Source organism: Tetrao urogallus (assembly GCF_951394365.1).
Source record: "Tetrao urogallus genome assembly, chromosome: 12".
Lineage (NCBI taxonomy): Eukaryota > Metazoa > Chordata > Aves > Galliformes > Phasianidae > Tetrao > Tetrao urogallus.
Window position 1 is genome coordinate 1132850 of NC_136825.1, and position 20511 is coordinate 1153360.

The 20511-nt window shown below is 46.5% G+C and overlaps 1 protein-coding gene across 2 annotated transcripts in view; it reads left to right on the top strand.

Moving 5' to 3' along the window:
• Positions 1-416: 416 nt before the first annotated feature.
• FANCA (FA complementation group A) overlaps positions 417-20511 on the top strand; it is a gene marked incomplete at both ends in the record, with an annotated part of 32343 nt that continues 12248 nt past the window's right edge. The window contains 24 exons of one of the 2 annotated variants that reach the window (XM_079541605.1): positions 417-456; positions 878-987; positions 1716-1788; positions 2073-2215; positions 2812-2907; positions 4656-4729; positions 5783-5892; positions 6614-6693; positions 7154-7187; positions 9511-9577; positions 9661-9773; positions 10747-10823; positions 11230-11371; positions 11883-12016; positions 12950-13060; positions 13467-13562; positions 13660-13719; positions 14747-14835; positions 15208-15268; positions 15359-15408; positions 16486-16562; positions 18188-18292; positions 18805-18947; positions 19386-19456. In XM_079541605.1, coding sequence (XP_079397731.1) covers positions 417-456; positions 878-987; positions 1716-1788; positions 2073-2215; positions 2812-2907; positions 4656-4729; positions 5783-5892; positions 6614-6693; positions 7154-7187; positions 9511-9577; positions 9661-9773; positions 10747-10823; positions 11230-11371; positions 11883-12016; positions 12950-13060; positions 13467-13562; positions 13660-13719; positions 14747-14835; positions 15208-15268; positions 15359-15408; positions 16486-16562; positions 18188-18292; positions 18805-18947; positions 19386-19456 — 2156 coding nt within the window. The remainder of the gene's footprint in view (positions 457-877; positions 988-1715; positions 1789-2072; positions 2216-2811; positions 2908-4655; positions 4730-5782; positions 5893-6613; positions 6694-7153; positions 7188-9510; positions 9578-9660; positions 9774-10746; positions 10824-11229; positions 11372-11882; positions 12017-12949; positions 13061-13466; positions 13563-13659; positions 13720-14746; positions 14836-15207; positions 15269-15358; positions 15409-16485; positions 16563-18187; positions 18293-18804; positions 18948-19385; positions 19457-20511) is intronic. The other variant, XM_079541606.1, reaches the window with a different exon arrangement.

Consider the following 20511-nt stretch of genomic DNA (forward strand, 5'->3'; position numbering starts at 1 on the left):
GCTGGATCCTGGCTGGTGCCAACTGCCTCCCAGGAAGAATCAGCCCAAAATTCCTGTTGGAAGGCATTTGAGAGACGCTGCTCCCTCTGAAACCCCTACCACCTCCATAGCATCACAGAATCGTTCAGGCTGGAAAAGATCTCTATGACCCTCAAGCCTAAGCCCAACCCACCTCCCCCATGGCCTCTGACCACGTCGCTCAGTCCCACATCCCCACGTTTCTGGAACACCCCAACGTGTCTCACTTTGCCCTTCCCAACATGGCGGCCTCCTGCCCCCCCCCGCCACTCCTAAGATGGCGGAGCGATGACAGGTCCACGCCCACTATTCTCTCAGCCAATAGGCGGAGACGCGCTCTTCCGGCGGCAGCCAATGGCGGCGCATGGCGGGGGGGTTGGTTTGGCGGGCGCGCCGTGATGGCGGGTGCGGGTGGCAGCGCGCTGCGGGAGCTGCTGGGTAGGTGCGGGGTTCGGGGAGTGGGTGGGTGCGGGGTTCCTGGTGCTCCCGGTGCTCCCTGCAGCACGGCAGAGATGGAAGGAGGGATGGATGTCCCATCTCTGCCCTCAGCTCCCCTCCCCTCGGGCCTGCGCCATGCTCCATGCTCACCCCGTGCTCACCCCGGCGCAGAGCCCCGTCTTCGCGCACCCGCTCCCAGGCCTGGTGCTCCTCCTGTGTCCTTGATGCAGCACTGGGGTCGGTTTGGGTCTTAGGGCCGGCCTGCAACAACATCAACGGCGTGGGCTGAGGGCCCTGTGCTGTACAGCGATGCTCCGCGGTGCTGCTGGGCGATGGACTCAAACCTCGGCATCAGCAGAGCTGTCCTTTGGGGGCGCCGGGGCACAAAGCCTCGGCTCCTAAACAAACCCAAACTTCTCAGCAGGGAGAGCCAGGAAACGGAAAAGCAGCTTTGGAAGCACTGCAGAGCTCCAGGCAGCGGCTCTGCGCCTCTTGGATCGTCACCAGAAGCTGAGCGAGCTCCTGCTGGAGGTAGGAGCAGGCAGGGCCATCCTGGGGCCGTGCTCTGGGACAGGGCAAACCCAGCGCCTCTCTGTTGTCACCAGGTTTGGCTTTCTGTGCAGATGGGGGGCAAAATCTGGAGAGGTGATTCGATGTTCTCTGAATTACCAAGCGCTTCTGACTTCTGTGGCTGTCATTAGGATAGCCTGTGTCATTTGTCTATGCACAGACTTCAGCCAAGATCCTGTCTTGGCTGTGCTCTGCCTCTTCCCCACACACACTACAGAATGTTTTTGATTTTGCATGGACAGTTCCAATACTTCCCATGGCTCAGCAGCAGGATTGCTTTTTCCTCTACAGAATGTCTCTTTGTATCAGAAAAAAAAAGAGCAAAAACAAACAAACCAGAAAAGGAAACAATATTTTGTTGTTTTAGGTATTTGTGGCACTGTGGCTGCACTGCTGAGACTTGAAAGACAGGAATCCTGGTGCTGCTGCTGAGCTGTTGGGAGCTATGGATGAATCACTTTGACCTGTATCAATTTTTCTCTGCTTAAAATGAAGATAACTGTACTTCAGCCTCTTGCATGATGGCCTGAAATCTCAGGTTTACCATGGCCATGTAATGGTTTAATTTCATTTCAATTGCTCCTTCTGCATAGAACGCCAGAGCTGCTAAATATGCTGTAGAAGGAACAGATCGATGCATGTGTGTGTAAAAGACATGTAAGACTGCTAGGCTTTTGTTTTGCTTCCAGGTAGAAGGTTCAGTCAAGCCAGCTGGAGAGGGTGGCATAGAGCACCAGCAGTCATCATCAGAATCACTTATCGGTGAGTGACAGAGCATTGATGGGAGATGAGGTGGAATGGAATCGTTCTTTACACACCAGATTTCTGACTGTTAAATGCAATTCCAATTTTGTATTCTTCCCACTGTTCCTGGTCTGCCATTCAGCTACTCGTTTCTTACTTCTCCAGTGAATGGCGTCCCTGGCAAGATCTGATTTTTCTGTGTTTTGATCTGGAATTTCTCTTCACAGTCATGTGCTTGCATCTTTTTTTTTTTCCTCCCACGATGTCAAGTTTCTGTTTATTTTCTTTTCTTTTTCTTTAAGTCTCTGTTCTGCAGGAACAGGCCTCAAGGTTGGGTGTACCTGCTGCAGTTTTGGCAGCCAAAAATGCTGTTACCAAAATCGAGCAGATCTGCCAGTCTTCTGCAAGCCCATCTCAAGCACCTCTGCTGAACTTGGACCAGAGAGTAAGCAAAGCAGCTTATATTTTGCTTATCAAGAAAACAGTATTGATGATTTTGACTTTAAATCCTGGACTGATAAAGACTGATAAGCCCTCTGTTCTGATAAAGATCCAGGCATGCAGGAGCCAAGAGGCTGATCACTCATTCATGTATCTGATCCGCTCACTGATACGTGGCACTCTTCTCCCCTATGGAAAGCTGCTCATTTTTGATAGCTTTCCTGCTGTTGCCAGAGCATCTCTCCACAACAAGATGCAATCACCACTGGTGTGCTCCAGCCTTCCCTGGTGTGGCTCGGTGTCTGTTATTGTTGTTCCATCTTTATCAGTCTTAGATTGCAGTGGTGATGGCCTTCTCCCCAGAACCTGGGCCATGGCTGCTGGCTCACGTCCCCCCTGAGGAGCTGTCAGGTGCCAGTGCTGTCAGCTTCTAACTCAGCCTTAAGGTGAAAGGTTGGGCCTTTCATCAGCAATTCTCTTCGCTATTCAAGTCTTTAAAACCACAAAACGGGGGGAAAGAAAAACCCAGCAAATTGTTTTTGTAAGAATGTGTTATTTATAAAGGAAATGATGTCTGCTTCATTTTTGGGGTGATTCCAGGAAAAGTTGTCTTGCTTGCTTCGAACAGCCAAGGATTTGTTGGAGAACAACGTGTTCAGTCGCTCACACTTCTGTCAGGAAATCTGGAAAATGAAGGTGAGAGTTCACAAAGGAATGTTTGCCATTTAGATTTCAGCTATGGGATCAGAGAGCGTGCTTTTAACCCTCTTGACCTGTGCAGGACAGAGAGAACTCTAAGCTGGACTACTGAAATGCTGCCATCTGCATTCCACTCATTCTGGTGTCTTTTTGTGATCTGCAGCAGTTTTTTCCATTGCTCACCCCTGAGATTTTAAACACTTTCTGCACATAGTGAGCATGGCTGGTTCTAGGAGAGGCACGGAAAACACAGGATCTGGAGATACAGCATGGGATTAAGCTTGCCTGGGGTGTTGCTGCAGTTAATACAAGCTTTGGAGGGTATTTTCTTTTCTGCTTAGCTTCACTGACCTGCTGTTATCAATGAAATATGTCAATAACTGCCCATCTGGGCACAGGTTCCCAGATCAGCGCAGGATCTCCCAGCTGGCTGTGGGTCCCCATGGTCCCAGTAGCCCTTTGTGTGCTTTGCCAGTAGCACTCAGTGGGCCTTTTGGCATTCTGGCTCCCTGCTTTATTTATCTGGGAATTGTGATAAGCCAGAGTGAGTTCATGCAGCAAATGGCATGAGAGAAATAGGATGGCTGATAACAAGTCGGATTGTTTCACAAATGTGTTGTCTTCATTTCATTTGGGTGGTTTGTTCTCTGAAGATAAGTGGAGCTCTGGGCAGAGCTGAATACTTTTTGTGAAGCAGACAAATTTGGTTGCTTGCTGCTGTGGTGGGAAAGAGTGAGGAGACTGACCCATCTGGATAAGAAGGTGCTCTCTAGTCTCAAATGTCCATTCATGGGCTGAAAATAGAATTCCGTGTGTTTTAAGGGCTGATTAAGATCTTGTTCCCAGGTAGACACGGAGATCAAGTGCTGCTGTATAAGTGAGACTGATAGAGTAAAGGATTAAGCTGTTGAAAACGAAGTACTGGGCGAGGCTGGGGTCATGCTGAAAAGCAGCTGTGAGTCAGTGCAGAGGGCTGCTGCTGCCTGCTTTGCTCCCAGAACTTCCCCTGCAAGGAGTGGAAAGCATTTTGTTTCTGGGTCAGAGTTTCTGTACTGGGACTGGAAGGAGCAGAAGCTGCTGCTGCACCATTTTCCCTGCCTGGTGCAACCTGGAGCTTTGCTGGCACAGGATGCTCTCCAGGACATGCTCTTCTGTTGGGAGCTGCAGGCGATGTTACAGGGAGGTGGAAAAGGTTTAATCCACACCAAAGCAGTGCCTGGTGCTGACTGTGGCAATGGCTGGCCTGGTGTTCAGGAGCAGCTCAGGTGGTGGTTGCTGCTCCCCTGTGCCCATAGGCCTGTCTTGTATAGCTGCAGCATCTCTGTAGGCTCCTCTAGGGAAATGGGTTTGAGAGAGCAAAACTGAATCACAGAAGCTAACAAGGGGAGAACTAGGGGGTAATTCTCCAATCTGTTATTGGTTCTGAGTGAGCAAGGCTCTAAATGTTCTCTGGGATACCACTGCTCCTTTGTCTATTCAGAATTAGGATTCAGCCAGGGGGTGAAGGCTGGCATATTTATGACTTAACGTGGAAATGTAGAACGATGCGCCTAGCCCTCAGTGATTGTAGGGAGGAGAAACCAAACACAACTTTTCCTCACCTGGTATTGATATGTTAGTTTTTAAACATCCATAGATCCTAGGCTGGGTGACCAACGAAATTTGGTTCCATTTCTTTAGTACATTGTTATCAAAACATTAAGTGTGAATTATGTGCTGTGACCAAATCGTGACCTTCTTGGTAGGACCTTCCAGTGCTGGAGGCCGTGTGGCACCTGCACACAAATGGCATCACTGGGCTGGCAGAGCTGCTGGAGAGGTGAGTGGAGGTTTGGAGGTTTACACACATATTTAAATCTCTTAAAGCCTATTGAAATGTAATCAGGGATTAGTCGTGAGTATTCTGGACTAAGAATACAGTCAGATGCTTGCAGGTGATCAGATTAGCAGGATTTAAGAAGTTAGCCGGGGTTTGAGAGGTTACTCTGTGTTAATTAGCACCGTTCAGGGCATGGCGACTGCTTGTTCCAGGGCTGCTGAATCACTTGTGATGTGGGACAGGATGGTTGGGTGGGAACTGCCACTAAAGACCATTCTAGTTAATGTTCTACCTGATTCTTTGTTCCACTGCCCCAGATGAGTGTAGGGATAAATCCCAGGCCGTGTGGGGATGGTTCCTAACCCAGCCCTTTGGTTCACCTGGCTGTGCCTTGAGATCTGCCTGGAAACTCAGTGAGAATTGGGGCTGTTCTTGGCAAGAAGTCTTGCTTCTGTCCTGTAAAACCACTGTGTCAGTGAGGTGTGGCAGAGGTCATCTCCAGAGGATGGTAATTCTAAGGGTTGATTTGTTTTTCCCAATATGGAGCTAACCAGGAGGATCAGTTACTCCTCCTGAAGTTCAGGTCGTTATTTTATGGCATTGAAAGAATATTACTGCAATCTTTGGTGCAGCCTTTGATGTTGGTTTACTTGTCTGTTAATGGGACAGGAAAGAAACCTTTCAGCGCTCACTGTACTTCAAGGAAACCGAAGAGAGTTTGATTTTTTTAATGTTTTGGAAAGCATTTTTATGCAAATGACTTAGAAATCAGAACGAAAAATCTGAAAAGATTTTAAATTGGAAGACCTCAAAAATGATGGAACTCGGACACGCGGTTTCACATGTATTGCTTTTCATTGTTTGTGTTTGTTTGGGAATCTTCTTAGGAGGCAACTCAAGCTCTTGCTGGACCAGCTTACAGCAATCTGACATACAGGGCAGAGTCTCACACGGTCGTCTCCTTCCTGAGACCAAGGGGACAGCAGAATGAAAAACCAAGCAAGGAAACGTGGAAGGGATTGAACTGAATGTGCTTCTGTTTGTTCCCAGCAGTGTGGATGGCCGCGCCGCGGAGGAGTGGCTGTGCAGCAGCCTTTGTGCCCTGTGTGAGCGGGCAGAGGGGCCCCCCCAGGACACAGAGAATGTGGGGCGCATTCTCTCAGGCAAGGAGAGGGTCTGGCTGCAGCCAACGCTGTGCTGGTGGGAGCTGGGAGCTGAAGGATGGGGCCTCGCAGGGTGTTTTCTGATGTTGCTTCAGAAAAGGTGCTACATTTAATTCTTAGTGAGTTCTTCCCCTTAAGAGATGCTTGGTTTGAATTCCTGGATCTCTTTCACATGCGGTACTAAAAGAAAGTAGAGCTGCAAGATGTGTGGGGCCAGCAGTGACAGCGCATCAGATAAAGAACACGATGCTTATGCAAAGTGCCCAAAATATCTCTAATGAGAAATATTTAGCAGCTGATACTTTTTTCCCCCCATCTTTTTTTTTTTTTTTTCTATTTGGAAACATACTTTCTGTTTTTATTTAGAAAAAAATCACGGCACAGTTTCCTCGAAGGGCTGTGGTCAGACCTTTGGCTCAGTCAGTTGAGCAGGTGAAACTCACACGTGTTCTGCAGTGGTAAAAGAGAGACAGACCTACAAAGTGCTTGTTCTGAATAATCCTTTCAGTTCCTTTGCTTCTTGGCACTGATTGCTCTAAGCTCTTTTTGCCCAGGAGTAATTTTACTCCATGAAAGAAAAAAAGAAAAGCACTGAGCAGTCTTGCTGACTGTGCTGTGTAGCCAGCGAAGCTTTTCAGACAGCAGTCCCGTTGGGAGGGGAAAGAGCAAGTGGTTTTAATGAGTGGGGATGCTGTAACACGGATTCCTTCTTGATTTGCAGACTTTGCGATCATGTTCCTTCAGAATGGCTTTCAGCCTTCAGAGCTGGGGAGAAAGCTGGAATTGAAGAAGGTCCCCCATGTAAGGACAAAAGGAAACTGATGAAAATGGTTGGTTAAAGAAGTGGATACCTCGTATGGCGCTGCCTTTCTGGCTGTAAATCAATCTGAGTGAGAGCAACAAAGAGATTTTGGGCAGTGCTCCAGTTAGGAGTGGGTGAGGAGGAGATGCTGAAACCAGAGCAGAGACCTTTCTAGGGAGAATTTCTCCAAGGTGACTTGTCAAGGACTTTTTAGCTTCTTTGGTTTTTCACCTTGACTGCTCTTTCCTTTCCGTTTGTATATGAGGCATGGAATGCTGGTAAGCATGGAAAATGCTTGCCCCTCTGCCTCTCTGTATGTGTTCTACACCAGAACCTGAGGTAGATGTTGAGCTTTAAATCAAGTGAGACAAAACCTTTTCGTCGGGTCAGTTTGCCTTTTCTGCATGAAATTCAGCTGTTCTCAACACTAAATGGTCTTAATTTGTCCCTTCTGAACAGATCTGCCATGCTGTTTTACAAAGAATGCTGACATGTAAGTGTTCTTGTGCTTTGTAACTTTTAGCAGTTGCTGCTGTTTGCTAACTTAATTTCCTTCCTCAATACTAAATCTCTAAGAAATTCTCTTTCTGGGATGCTTTCTGTACACATTTATGTCACTGACATTGTGTGTCTCCATTTTCCTCTTTACTTTTGTGAAGTGAGTTTCTTCTATCACCACAAATAACTTCTTGTTTCTCATGCTAGTTCTTTTTGATCCTCCCAGCTGCAACATTGGGTAAAGATATCTGAGCTGGCTTTCAACAAGCTCTGTTGGAAGCAGTCCAACCGTCAGCAGCACAGAGGGTTGGTTAACTTATCCTGCTTGTTAAATTAAACGTTGAATTTACAAAGCTATGTGCCAGCAGCCCATTCTGCTGTCTCACATTTTGGATTTGCAAACTTGTGTTTTGTGAGACCTCATTTTTTTTATGTAGAGCAAAGACCTCTGATGTACGTGCGCAGCCTGCAAACAGGCAGTGTTCAGCTGTCCCGTGCACAACGTGCCTGTTGTGCTGCTGCTGAGAGCTCAGGGGTGGCAGTGCCTCCTTTGCAGTGCGGATCCTGATGCAGAAAGACTGAACACACTACAGGATTTTGTGTCGTGTGTCACTGGTGATATCGTGGCAGGTTGCTGTTTCCACTGCACTGCTTTGCCTGCAGAAATGTTCACTTACAGCTCCTCGTGGGCTCCAGACCACGGTGTTAGCCTGATCTGACTGTGTGCTGCTGTTATTTTTACGGACATCACTTTGCCCCTTTCCTTGCTGTCACGCTTCAGCAACGAGCTCAGTGCTGTTGCGAAGATGAGCACTTCTTGTCTGTTGCAAAATGACCAAAAGCCAGGACGCAACACAAAGATTGCTCCCAAACATCCCTCCTGCATCTCTGCGTGGGTACTGCCAGCCTGATCCCTCACCCTGTGTCTTGCAGACAGCACTGCCTGTAGACAGATGCCTTGCAGACCTTGCCGAGCAGTTCTAAAAAGGGAAAGCTGCAAGGGAAGTGCTTCATTATTTAATATGTATGAGTTCCATCTCAGGTGACCCTTTAATAGCGCTGGCACTTGAAAAATAACCCTCATAAGCTCAGGACTAGAGGGATGTGGGGGGAAGCAAGGCAGGCTGCTGGCAGGGAGGGTGGAGTCTGCACTAACCTGCTCTTCATTTGACCTTCACATTTCTGCAGCCTGCGCTGCCACCAGTTGCCTTGCAGTCTATCTGAAAATACATGACATGTTTTCTATGAAATACTTTTGTTAGTGCGTGCTGTCGGGTCATCTTTGAGGAGTTTCACTTAACTCATCAGCTGCTTTGAAGAACATGAGGATGCTTTATGTAAAATAATTCGTGATGAATGAAGCTGCTCACAGGGGGAGCAGAGGCTGACAGTAGCCTGGAAGCACTGTTCTTCACAGCACTGATCTTGCTGCACTGAACTCCTGTGCCTAAGGATAAGTAGAGCTTATCTCCTTTCCTCCATTCGCCCCTGCTTAACCTGAAAGCATTCCTCTGCAGGGGAAGGCAGTGTTACTTGCTAGCCCTGTGGACTGCCCTACAAAAGGCACGTGAGGGATGCCAGTATTGGTGCCTCGATTTGGTAGATTTCCTTCTCAGAGTGCATCACTGAAATGATCCTAATGAACAATTCCTAATGAACGAAGCAAACGTTTTTACTGTTGGAAGAGGAGGCTTTTGAAGGTGGGCTGGGACCAGAAACAGAATTACTGCAGCAGCATCCTGTGAAGTTTGGGATCTCAGCATGTGGGCTTTGAGGTGTGCAGTCTTACAGTCTGGACCACGTGCCGTGTGAGCTGCTGCCTGTTTGACCTCCACTGGTCACCCTAGGACAGGCCTTGCTTTAAAGGAGCGCTGCTGAAGAAAGGCAACATGAAACAGTCACAAATGTGTGGCATTCACAGCAGTGCCCTCTTTGTTTGCTGAGGATGGTGAAGATCATTGTCTCAAGGCACAAATGTGCAAATCTCTGCCTCCAGGCTTCTCCCAGCACAGCTTTGCAGTGTTTGCACTCATGTGTGCACTGCACAGTGAGGATTAGGTTTGGAAATTAAATATTAATACCTGTCCATTTTTAGATGGCTTAATTATTAGCACATTCGTGGGAATGCTTTTAAAGTGGTTCAAGGTTAATGTTAATAGTTTTTGAGCCTCAGTGTTACTTTTGAGACATTTTGGTAAGATTTTAATGCTGAGGAATGGTGTGTTTCCCTAATGGGGTCACCTTAACTGTTAGTGTAGTGTCACAAATCTTTCTGCTTTTCTCACTGCCTTTTTTGTGTTTTTACTTTGGGGAACCAGGGGTCCTCGATGCTGTTGGTAAAGAGAAGGAGGAAGATGTCTCCACATTGCAAGCGATGAGGTTCTGGTAAGAAACACTGTTGCTCTGAATAAGGGAGGACTGACTGTAGTGCTGTGCATCGTTTCTGAATGTTTTCTTGTCATTTGCAGGCTGAATGTATTTGATGTGTCCATCTATAAAAGCGCAGTTCATCCGGATTCCTTGCAGCAGTTTTTCAGACACACCCTGACTGAGATTCTTACCTACAACCCACTGCTGAAAGGTAGGAATAACTGGGGGGCAGAAGTGTCTCTGGGTTTGTCGTGGGTCAGGAGCTCTATCCCAGCCAGTGGCTGAGTGGAGTCCAGCCTGGAGAGCAGAGCGCAGAGATGCTGTCTCACTCCTGGTTCTTCCCCACCCTCACAGTGCCAAAGGAGATGAAAGGTTCATCTGGACTCTGGGCTTCAGAGAGCTGTAGTTCAGGAGGAAACTTTAAGGTGGAAAATCAGCAGCTCCAGGCAGAGCTTCAGCCAAAAGCTCACGTGAAGTGCTGGGAGAAACATCTGCCACAGCCTTTGTGGAGCAGGCGTGGGAGAGCTGTGGCCTCTGGGAATAGTTTTGGCCAAAGGAGAAACTGGATGGGAGAGCTGGCACTGCAGAGAGCTTGGGGCTGAAATCCTGCGTCCCTGTAGGTCTTGCTTGAAGCACCAACCATAGCCTTCCTCTGCTCACTGGGTGTCTGTCATTCACTTCATTTTGGTAGATCAGTTATGACTGCAGGAAGGCTTCTGTCCATGACTGCTAATTGTAAAGTTGTCTTTAGGAAGAAATTACTTTGGGGCTGCACAATCTCTGGTGAAATATTATCACTCCAAGCTACAATCTAGAGCTCCTCACAGGTAGTATGGAAGAGCTGGTCACTTGCTGGCTTCCAGTTGAAAGAGATCTTTGAGGAAAAAGATGCTTCCTTGCTGATTCTCTCTGCATGCATTATGCTGGTTGGTGAATGCATGATCCCAAGAAGAGCTCTGAGATGAGAATGCTGTAGTAAAATGACAGAGTCCATCTTCGTGTAGTTTGTATTCCAAAGATGAATGGGAGAGAAAGGGTTTCACCAGGTAGCTTTAGCTTTTAGTGTTTGTGGCTGTGAAAGCTAAAGGGAAATCTTATGTAGTGAAGTTCTGTGTCGTAGACATTCTTTTTAAATCTGTTGCTGAGGAGACAACTATTAACGTGCTCCTTTTTTTTGAGTACAGTGTCTGATGCCATCCACAAGCAGAGAGAGTGGAGCTTTACAAGGACGTGTTCGCTGCTCACTACCTTGTACTGCAAAGTAGGTCTTCCAGGTTTTGCAGAGAGAACATCACTGTGTTGATCTTGTATTCATTAAAATATCTGGAATGGGATTATTTAAAAACAGTGCATTGCAGAATCTGAAGCAGCTGCCAGGAGCTGCAAGCAGGACGAAGCTTGAAGGGAAAGTACGACTGGAATTTTTGTTTGTGCAGCAATGCAAATGAGTACAAAGATAATAACTGAAGATGTAAATTTTCGCTATTACAGAATATGAGATTGCTTCTGAAAGAGCTGGGGGACACCTGTGTGTTTTAGCCATTGCTGGTTCCAAGCCAGAATAATATCTGGCCCTGCAAAGCTGATGCAAAAGGTGCACGCAAGAGAGCTTGTGCCAAGAGCATCCACATGTTAGTCTTGACAGAGTTGCTTTCATTCCCTCCCAGCTGTTTGTGGCATTCAGTGCAAAAGAGTCGATCTGCCAGCTGCAGCGAGTCCTGGAGACACATGAAGTGAATTGGCAGCACGTCCTGTCCTGTGTTTCCACACTGGTGGTCTGTCAGGCTGAGGCTGAGCAGTTGTTCAAAGGTAAGTGGGTGCTGGCAAGCCTGCAGGCTGGCACGTGCCTCTTGCTCCTCAGGTACTGAATGAGGAAACCATCCAAGTGCAGCAGCAAGTTCATAACTTCTGCTCTGACATTTCTGTAAGGGAAAGAACCACAGGAACTCACCCTCTCCATTCAGGTGTTCTGTGCCAGCTGTGATGTGAATACCAGTGCCTGGTGCTTCCCTAATTTAGTGTACAGCTAAGAATGACTGTTTAATAATTGCTTTTATGATTATGTGGTGCAGTGATTACTTAATTCTTCTGAATTCTTCTATCTTTGCTGTTAGGGTGCCTTACTGATTATGTCACTGCTGGGCTCCCTGTAGTTCCTGCAAGTTGAAATCCCCAATTGTTTGACCACTGAAAAAACATAAACGGGTCTCTAATGCACGATCCTTTGGGGCAGATGTTTCATTAGATGTTTGTCTTCATTTAGTCTACCGTAGCTCAATTGTATACAGCAAAGGTTGAGGTTACTGTTTTATGTTTCTAGATCTCCTGAGCCATCTCCTGATAAAGGCCTTTGAGAATTATGATATGGAAAATATGATCACTGCATTCCTGATAGCCCGTCAGGCTGCCCTGGAGGGCCCTGCTGTGTTCATGCCTTACTCTGAGTGGTTTAAGGTAAGACTAAATAAGACCTGACTGGTAATCTTTAAGTATGTGAGAAACCTGTGCATAAGGAATGCTTTACTGCACACACACACACACACAAATAAATAAAAAGCCTGGTTTCAGACTCGATCACCAGGAATTTAAAGCCAAGACAAACAGAAACAAAAACCCAACAAAGTAACAAGTGATTGTATTGGTATTAGGAATAATGTAATATTTATTATTGCCCTTTGTGTCTGCAAATAATATATTCATTTGGCTTTCTCTGGTCCTCCCTCCTTTCATCTCTCAAGTACATCTTGCCTTCTCTAGTTATTTGTCAGGAATGCAGACATGTAAATCCTGTTATAATCATCAGCTTGGATACGTTTCAGTATCTTGATAACCAACAGTGTTATGATTGCATAATTTGTGGGTTGTTGCACATGAAGCATTCCTATTTCCTGGATGTTTGCATGCAGCTGTAATTGGTGTGTTTGACCTTATAGATAATTGGTAATTAGCTTTCAGTTGTAAACACATAGGTATTCTGGGTATGCAAATCTCCACATTCTAAAGTGTTCAGGATGTAACCAGTTTACTTTCTGAAATATTTTGTATAGGCTGACTGGCTTACTTTTCCTGTAGTGCCCAGACTAAACCTCCAACAATGTTTTCCTGATGAATTTCAGTCCTTTGCTGCATTTTGGTGTTGCCTTGTCTCAGTTCTCTCAGCGTTCCTATGGTAGCACACGAGAACAACTTTGAGCTTGACATGGAAACTGGAGAAAGAAACTTCTGTAGAGACTTCTGTAAACTTTCTTTGGAGTCTTTTCTGCAGAAAGGTTCTGTTGATGCAAAGTAGATGTCTGTAAGAGATATGTAGGATTTATGAAGGATGAGTGCAGCGGATGCTGATTCTTTCCAAACTGAAAGGCTCTGTTGTCACTTTATCTATTCCAGGCCTCCTTTGGGAATGCTAGCAGCCACCATGGGAGCAGTAAGAAAGCTCTGGTCTTCCTCTTTGAGTTCTTGTCAGAGCTAGTGCCCTTTGAAGTAGCCCCATACTTAAAGGTGAGAAGCTGCTGGTAGAAATGGTTGTCTGAAGACGGCTACAGAACTGCTCCAGAATAAACATACCTGTGCTGTGTGCCTTTGAGCACATTCCTGCTGTTGTTAGTAGCAATTGCATTATTTCCAATGCTCTATGCAAAACCTTTTCTCCCTGAAATAAGCAAGATGCTTTTATTTCCTCAAGAAGAAGATAATCCCTTCTGTGAAGTTATATTTAAGAGATTGAGTGCTTGAGTTTACTTGTTGTTGGGGGAGAATTGTATGTCAGTTGTTGTGAAACTGTCTTAAAACAAGCAGTAATGTCTTCTTTGGGGATGTTTGAGGTAATTGAGAGGAAAAGTTAACTAGAGTTTTACTGTTGCTGCCTGTAAAAATGGCAAATCTTGTTCTGAATTTTACATTTCAGGTCCATATCATGTACCCACCTTTTGTGCCAACAAAGCATCGCTCTGTTCTCTTGGAGTACATCACTCTGGCTAAAACCAGACTGGCTGACCTCAAGGTTAGTAAAAACTGTCCCTTTGGAAAGAGATCCTTATAGATCTGTCCAAACACGAGCTGTGCAGTGACAATGCCCGTGTCTGTGTAACCTCATGCAGGTTGCTATAGAAGATATGGGGCTCTACGAAGACTTGTCTTCCACACATGAATCCATGCAGGTACTGGTGATCTTTCCAACCATCTTCTCACCTGTTATGCTCTTCTTTTCTGTACAAGTATGAGTTATCAATCTGCCATTCCTACTGAGTTTGAGTATGCTGCTAAATCTTTTCCATCTCAAGACAGAGGAATTAAAGGTCATAAATATGGAAACTTACCCTGGATTTCATGAAAATTAGACCTGCATGGAGGACAGACTGACTGCAGAGGAACTCAGCAATTAGCCAGCTAGTTAGTGGCCAAGCAGTAGCTAAATCAGCCACCTAGTCAGCATGTGCTGTTTGAAGGCAGGGAAGTGCTGGCTAATCCTTGCCCATCCTGTTTGGTGGGATGTGGAAAATAATGGCTCATTCTGTTGGTAGGAATTTAAGGAAAAAAAGAATAATCTAATGGTGCTGTATGGTGTGAGGAAATGAGGTTATTGAGACTGGGAGACACAGAGCCACACGTCTGTAGGATCTGGGTCTGTGTTGGCTCTGCTGGTAGAACAACTTATCAGTTTGGTGGGTAAGAAACTGGCACAGGTTGTTAAGATGTCTCATGGCTTGAACAAAAGAAATCTGGGACAACAGTCATCCTGCATGGAGTGCAGTTCTAGCAGCAGAGGCTGGAAGTGAAGAATACGAGTCTTAACTCCAGGTGTATGAGTGGAAGAGAAGAACAGTAAAATTTGGAACAGAAAAAGTATCACCCCTGTGAAGGAGTATTGAAGAAAGAACGTGTTGAACAGGAATACCTGCTGCTGTCAGTGCAGGAGTTGGGTACAGAGCTGCATGGACCTCTGGGCTGACACAGAAGAGCTGTTATATATAACAGCCTTGTGGCAAGCTGATGGTCCAGGACCGGGTTTCTCTGTCCTGCAGTTTTACACTGCTTATCAAGTAGTGGTAGTTATTCAGTTGTGTTTGTTCAGTCACTTCACAGCACAGACAACTGTCAGTAACTCTGAATGAACAAGCAGGGAAGATTATCACCATCCCTGACTTCTCACAGTATCTGTCTCCCTTTGTTTCTTGTGTGAGCCAGCCCCAGGGCCAGGCACTTCGTGACGTTGAAAAAGCCCTTCAGATATTTGAAAACACAAGGAAGATCCCAACATCAGTGATAGAAGCCAGGTATCATAACGCTTCTCAACTCAATTATCTTCAATAATAATGGGGGAAAAAAAAGCCAGATCCAAATCAAAATAACAATACAATGAGGAAGTCAGCAATGGAAGATCTGGTAAATTCTTTCACATTACTCATTTCCTCAGCAGTCATCTAAATTGAAGTAATTTCTGCAGAGGATAAAGAGGCGTACGCACGCCCGCAAGAGAAGTCCACAATTACTAGAATGAACAAAAAAAATAATTTGGTGACCTGATTTGTTTGTGGCTTTTCATGCCACCATGAACGCTGTTCTGTCTGCGGGAACCAGCTTCATTTTTGACATGATGAAATGGCAATTCACAGCTCTGGCTGTTCACATTTTGTTTTCTGCCTCAGTATTTTCAGGCGGCCCTATTACACTTCCTGGTTTCTTCCTGCTCTGCTCAGGCCACGTGTGGTTAGTACTTTTTCCTTTCTCTGGATCCTGCTTAGCAGCCTGTTTGTGGAGAGGTGACTTGCACCTAACCTGCCTGCCTTTCTGTTGCAGCTCCCTAAAACCCCGGATGCACGTATGGCCTTCATAGATTCTTTAAAAAGGTACTGAGGCTCCCCAGTGTTGTGTCCTGAGCTTCTGAACATCAGATGGCTGGAAGCTTTACACCTTGTTTACAAAACGCTGTCTGTTGGCCAACCCTTTTGGCAGAGCTGCGTGGCCAGACTTGTTTGTGGCTTGCAGGATGTGGAAGGAATAGCTTTTCTGTGTGGATAAATGTCTTCAGTTCTGTAATTAGCCCAACGGCTGCTCTAAAACCATGATCTGGAAGGAGTCCCACAAGCCCTTTGCCTGCAGGCCAGGCACATTTTCATGCCAGCTTTGGAGAATGCTGCTGAACATAAAATTTCAATAGGAAGACGAGCCCCCCTGTGGAGAGCTCTGCTTTCTTTGGGGAGGGGATATGGGAGAAGGGGAGGATGAAAGCTGAGTGTGTGGTAATGCTTCTTGAGCTGTTCTTCAGAGAAAGCAGGCTCATGTCTCAGGAGATGGCAGCCCCTCTCAGAACTCAAACCCATCCTGTGTGGATGTTTAAAAGCACTTTTCTGCCTTGCAGAAAGAGCTTTATTTTACACTCAGTAATTCCTCTGTAACCTAACATGGAGGGAGAATGTTCACAATGCTGCCTACAAATGAAACATTCAGTCCTGCCTTGTAATTCCAGTTTGACAAAAAGAAAAAAAGTTTAATCTTATTAAAAATAAAGATATAAGAGAAGCTGCAAAGTTATTCTGCCTGCCCAGCAGGTGTTGGAGGTTGGACTTGGATCTCCATCCATCTGAGATGTGTGAATACTTCATGTCACACAACTTAGACTCCTACAGAGTCTAAGTCCTACAGATCTCAGACATCCACAATATATGAATTAGGTATCAGTGTGTGTGTGCTGTCTGTAGCATTGTTTTGGGGCAGTGTGTGTTGCACTTGCATAATGCAGCCAAAGCCTTGGATACGCATTTCCGGCCCTCGTGTCAGCAGATGATTAAAAGAAATGCTTCAGATGCTTTGGAGCCTCTAATTATGCTTCACAGCAAAGCTGTTCCTTATGCTTGAATTAATAAAGATGAAGGTTGAATGTGATCATGTCGTATACTAAATGTCTTTTTTTGTTATGATTTTAGAGCTGACAAAATACCCTCCAACTTGTACTCCACATACATACAAGCCTGTCGTGCTAGGAAGGAGAAAATGTTACAAGGTAAAACAGCAAAAAATGTCCTTACAATCGCTTTGCAGAACTGTTAATATTTGTGCTGATGCTCTCACACAAGGGAAAATGTTCAACACGTGGCTGCTGGTTATGTCTTTCTGTGTAAATGTGTGTGTGCTCTCTGTCACTGAGGCACGCAATGGCTGCTGCCTGAGTGGATTCCCCTGCCTGTCCTGCCCAAGTGGGATTTCTGCAGTCTGTCCGCAGCTCTGCGCGGTGCTGAGGCTGCAGATGAGGACTGAGCTGGCTGATTTGATTCCAATTCCAGCACACTGCTATGTTTGCAGCTTGCAGGCTTCTCTGCTGTGCCCATCCCTCAGTGGCACTGCTGCTGCCCGATCTCACCGTTGTCCCCCTGGATGGCTGTATGTGACAGCGTACGGGTGGGAGCCATCTCATCTCAGCTCCCATCCCTGCAGCCCAATTACTGGCACAGCAGGTGTTTCATGAACAGCCCTATCATTCAGCAAGCGCCTTTTTCAATCCCTTGCATCTTATAACGGGCAGCACCTCCAGCACAGGCTTACGCCAGATCCTCCCTGGAGCTTAGCGGTGCTGCTGTTCTGTGTGACGGGCTGCTGCCCTGCGTGCTCGGCTGTCTGAAGCCTCCTGGAGATGCCGTAGCTCTGAGACGTGACCGAGCAGTCCTGTTCAACCGCAGACGTACGGCGGGCTGCCTGCGGGGGTTGTCTTGGAAACGGCAGAGCTGAGGAATCGCTTCGTGCGGCACCGGCAGCATCCCGCCGGGCTGCGGGTCGCCGTATTGCCAGTGACCCCTAGCGGTACGGCCCGCTCCGTGCCCCGCGTCCCGCACTGCCGGCCCTGCTGCCCCTGCTGCCCCCCGCGTCCCCGTCTGCCTGCGGGGCTCCCGCGCGGACCCAGCGTTGAGCATTCTTAGCCAGCTGTAAAGCCGCCCCGTTCGCCGCCGCTCATCCTTGCTCACGGGGCTGACGGCGCTGCTCGCACCTCGTTTTGCAGCTGAGGTTGTAACGATGCTGGTTCAGCGATCCCTGCCCCGTGCTCCCGTCTGAGCGGCTGCATCGGGTGGTTGGTTGTGGCTCTGTTTCTAGTGGGAAAAGGAATTTCTTTCACTGTCTTCTTTTAAACAAAAGAAAAGCGCCGTGGTTGTGTGTGACACCTGAAGATGTGACGTGGTGTTGGGGCTGGGGAAGGAGAAGCTGATGATGTGATATGTTTGCATCGCAGCGTTTCCTTCTGTGTTCTGAAACTCTGCTTCCAGGCTTTAGAGGACAGCAAATGTTTCCATGTGGGGCAGAGAGCTAAAGAAAACGGAATGGAAACTGAAAGGAGACATCTTTTGTTGTTTTTCTCTTTATCAAATGAGTTCTGTTCTGAAGTTAGGCGTAAGCTCCTAAATGATTAATCAAGTAGCATACTTTGAATGTGAAAACAAGGCTGCGTGTGTGGCAGGCTGACAGTATTTTGGGGGGGGATCTGTTACAATTTATAGGAAAACATAAATAATGACTTTTGCAGAAAAGGCATGCAGGACTGCTGAACACACTTCATAAACCATTTCAGTGCACTCAGAATAATGTAAGAACTGTAAAAACATAAGAGTGATGAGTTGCCCTTCCCTCTTGTTTCTTCAGAGGAATCCAAAGTGGAATCCAGCCATTCCAAAGAGCCTGCAGAGCACCTGAAGGCTGAGCTGGCTGCACTGAGGGTGCTGATTGTGGACCAGGCTAAACACGAAGGTACGGAAGAAGGCAAGTTGTAATTACCCCCAACTGACTGCTGTATTCGTAAAACATGGCTAATAGCCAAAGCAACAGCAATGGTTACTTCCCACTGGTGCTTGAAGACGTTGTCTTTCAGATCAGTGTAATCCAGCTATGAATATGTATTTTTCATGTTTGAGTTGGGAACTTCAGGTCTGCATCTTTGTGATTGCTCACCTCTGCACACATCTTTGCCGTGATGCAGCTCTGTTCCTGGAGCTTGCCTTGACTCAACCCCCCCTTCTGAAGGCTGTTTTCCTTTTTTTGTGTGTTTGTAACAGTACTGTGGAAAAAAATAATGTTGTCTTCTAAAACGAAGATGATTGCTGTGTTCAAGCTAATATTTTTTGCTCGTTGCAGCTTTTCATAGCATCCTTTGGGTTCTGATCAATTAGAATATGTGTCTCACTTGTTCTGTTTCATGTAGAGTTATAAATCTTTCATGCCCTCTGTCCTGCCTCCTCTCTTGTCCTGTTACTCTCTCACAGATGTGCCAGCACAGATTGCAGTCATTTCTGACAGACTCTCCAGTGCATTGGGTCACAACAGTGATGAGAATGAAGCTGCCGCTCTGAATTCCAGAATCCAAGTTAATGTTTCTGACCCCAGTCTGGAACCCTGTCATCAGAGCGTGAGTACCATCCTTCTGAGATGCAAAATGGCACATTGGGTAGGTGCACACCTGCATACAACGTCTGGATGCTATTTGTGCAAGGCTGCTTTATCTGCAGCAAACAGGAAATACACTTCTCCTTTTGTCTGCTTCGTAGTGCCCTGTAAAGACAGTGCCTATGTTTTCACCTCCTGGAAGTCATTGGATGTCTGGTGGAGAGATCCAGAGATATGTTCTGTTAGACCAAGCCTGTGATGAGCTAGGTTTTCTTCACCAGACTTGCCTAGATACTTGCTGTATGTTGGGATCATTCCTGGGCTGTGGTGGGCTTAACTTTCCATCTCCTATTAGTGCCAGTGGATCTATGAAACTTGGGGAAACATAATACATACAGAGCACAATTAGATCTAATTATCCAGCTCGGCAAAGAGGAAATAGCAGTGTCTCTTATTCCAGGTCGTTGATCTTCTGCTGACATCTTTCTGCCAAAACCTGATTGCTGCTTCCTATTTTAACCCTCCTGACAGGTAAGATGCAAGTAGGAAAATGGAAATTGATTAATACAGTGAAATTCCAGCGTTTGTCCAGAGGCCAGGAGGGGCTTCTGTGTGTTCATATCACAGTGCTAGCCTGGCAATTGCAAGCTGCTTTATTCTGAGTTGCTGTGAACTAAGAACTAACGAGCTTTGATGTGTAAGAGTAAATAAAATGTGTTTCTCCTCGGTTGTTACTGATCTCTTCAGAAAAGTGGCATTTGCCTCTGCTTCAGCTCCACCACGGTGCATTCAAACACTCCAAATTCTGTGTGCTGAGGTTGGTGCTGTCAGCTCAAAGCTGAGGTACAAAGCACATTCTTTTTCCTTCTGTCCAGGAATTACTTGCTGGCTGACACTAAAGATCAGGAGAAGAATACTTGTCTGCTGACAGGGTGCTTGGGGGTGTATTTTTGGCACATCCAGTATCTTGCAGATCCAGGCACCTCAGCCTTTGTCTCTAATGCCATATCTAGTATGAAATGTATGAGACATTGGAGCTATGGACAAAGAAAGAGCAGCATGATACACCTTCTCTCTGCCTTAATTCTTCTTCCCCCTGGAACTGACTGAGTTTGATTGTGCCCTATGTGAGGGAGGAGGGGTGGCACGCATCCTGCACTGCTGCCCTGCTTTGGAAGGACTCTGTTAATGCCATCTCCTTCATGATGGGATGGAAGACTATCAATGTTACAATCAACACCTCAGTGGAAAAACGCTCTGGAGAATTCCAGTGTACTGACAGAATGTCCTGACAGAATGCCTGGGATCCCCACTGCTGCCAGTGCTGCGCTGGGTGGCTGCTTCTGTGCAGCACAGCATGCTTTGGCAACCAGTGCATCTTTACCTCTCTTCTATGCTGTTTCGCCGTGGTGACACAGGAGCAGGCAAACCTGTTTGAAAGCCTATATGAAAAGGAGCTGTGATGAACAAGAGCTTTCCAGAATTTTTTTTCTAAACCTATCCTCCCATCCAATATCCTCTGAAGTTGGTTTGTTTGCTATCAGCTAAGCAGGAATGCCCCATAGGGAAGCCCCTCCCTTCCTTTG